Raw genomic sequence first — 1399 nt, 5'->3', positions numbered from 1 at the left:
ATTGTTCTACATGTTGTACATACATTCAGTAATTTACTTAATCCTCACTGTAATTCAAGTGTTAGATATAATTAATCATTGTCCCAATTTTACAGTTCACCAAAATAGACATAGAAATGTTTAGTAACATGCTCAAAGTGGAAAACCAACAATAAAGGAGAAAGCATTCAAACTCTGGCCCTCTGATTTCAGATCTTGTGCTCTTAACCACTGTCTAAAGTTTTGGAGTTCAGATTCAAGTTCACTCCAGATGTTTCATCTTTGGTTTTCTTTTTTTGTCACTTAACATTCCAATAGAAAAACCCACTGTGAGATGCAGTGTCCACTTCAGAACAGAACTGACTAGCATTTTGGAAAGCTACTGTCCCTTCTGAGATGATACAGAAACTACCTTATTACCTTGTTCTGCGCAATTCAGAATTGCTCAAAGAGCATATTCAGTGTAATCCTTAACAAGTCCCATTTATCTGATCATTCTTCATAAAGCGCTTCTTTCCATATCACCATTTCTCTCACATCATAGGCTTTATCTATGTAAATGTAGCTGGATAATTATCCTTCCCATTTACCTTTCATTTTCATCCCCAACTGCTGCAAGAACTCATACTGAGACCTTCCACAAGTGAGGCAGTCTTGGAAGTCGACTCCGAATTTCCTTGGTCCTAGCCCCATAGATGATTGGGTTGAGCACAGGAGGCACCAGAACATAGAGATTAGCCAGAAAGATGTGCACGTGCCTGGGGACTCGGTGTTGGCCAAAACGGTGGGTGAGAAAGGAGAAGAAGGCAGGGATGTAGAAGACCAGGATGACACCAAGGTGGGAGCCACAGGTACTCAGAGCCTTGCGCCTGGCATCTTGAGATGGAAGACGAAAGACAGCATGGAGAATAAAGCCATAGGAAACGGCAATGAGGATGGAATCCAGACCCACAGCCAGAAGGGCCACAGTTAGCCCATAGACTATATTGACAGTGATGTTTGCACAGGCCAGTCGAGCAATGCCCATGTGCTCACAGTATGTGTGTGCCATGACATGGTGCTGACAGTAGGGCAGTCGCCTCAACACGAAGATGAAGGGGGAGACAACAGCTATACTCCTGAATATACCCACAAGGCCGATTCTACCTATGACAGCATGGTTGAGGATGGTTGTGTATCTCAGTGGGTTGCAGATTGCCACGTATCGATCAAAGGCCATGGCAAGAAGAACCGAGGACTCTAGAGCATAAATAGAATGGACACAAAACATCTGGGCCAGGCACCCATCAAAGGAAATCTCACCTGCTTGGAACCACAAAATAGCCAATGTTTTGGGCACAGTGGTGGAGCTGAGAGCCAGGTCAGTGAGTGAGAGGAGGCAAAGGAAGAGGTACATGGGCGCATGAAGGGCACTGTCTGT

General features: G+C 44.5%; 1 protein-coding gene across 1 annotated transcript in view; it reads right to left on the bottom strand.

The window, feature by feature from the left end:
• Positions 1-601: 601 nt before the first annotated feature.
• Positions 602-1399, bottom strand: part of LOC105003284 (olfactory receptor 52D1-like) — a 1051-nt gene continuing 253 nt past the window's right edge. The window contains exon 2 of the mRNA XM_010860340.1: positions 602-1399. This exon is cut by the window's right edge and continues 6 nt beyond it. Coding sequence (XP_010858642.1) covers positions 602-1399 — 798 coding nt within the window.

The sequence above is a fragment of the Bison bison genome, unplaced genomic scaffold (genome assembly GCF_000754665.1).
Source record: "Bison bison bison isolate TAMUID 2011002044 unplaced genomic scaffold, Bison_UMD1.0 scf7180017857213, whole genome shotgun sequence".
In the NCBI taxonomy this organism is placed as follows: domain Eukaryota; kingdom Metazoa; phylum Chordata; class Mammalia; order Artiodactyla; family Bovidae; genus Bison; species Bison bison.
This window is presented reverse-complemented; position numbering and strand designations above follow the sequence as displayed.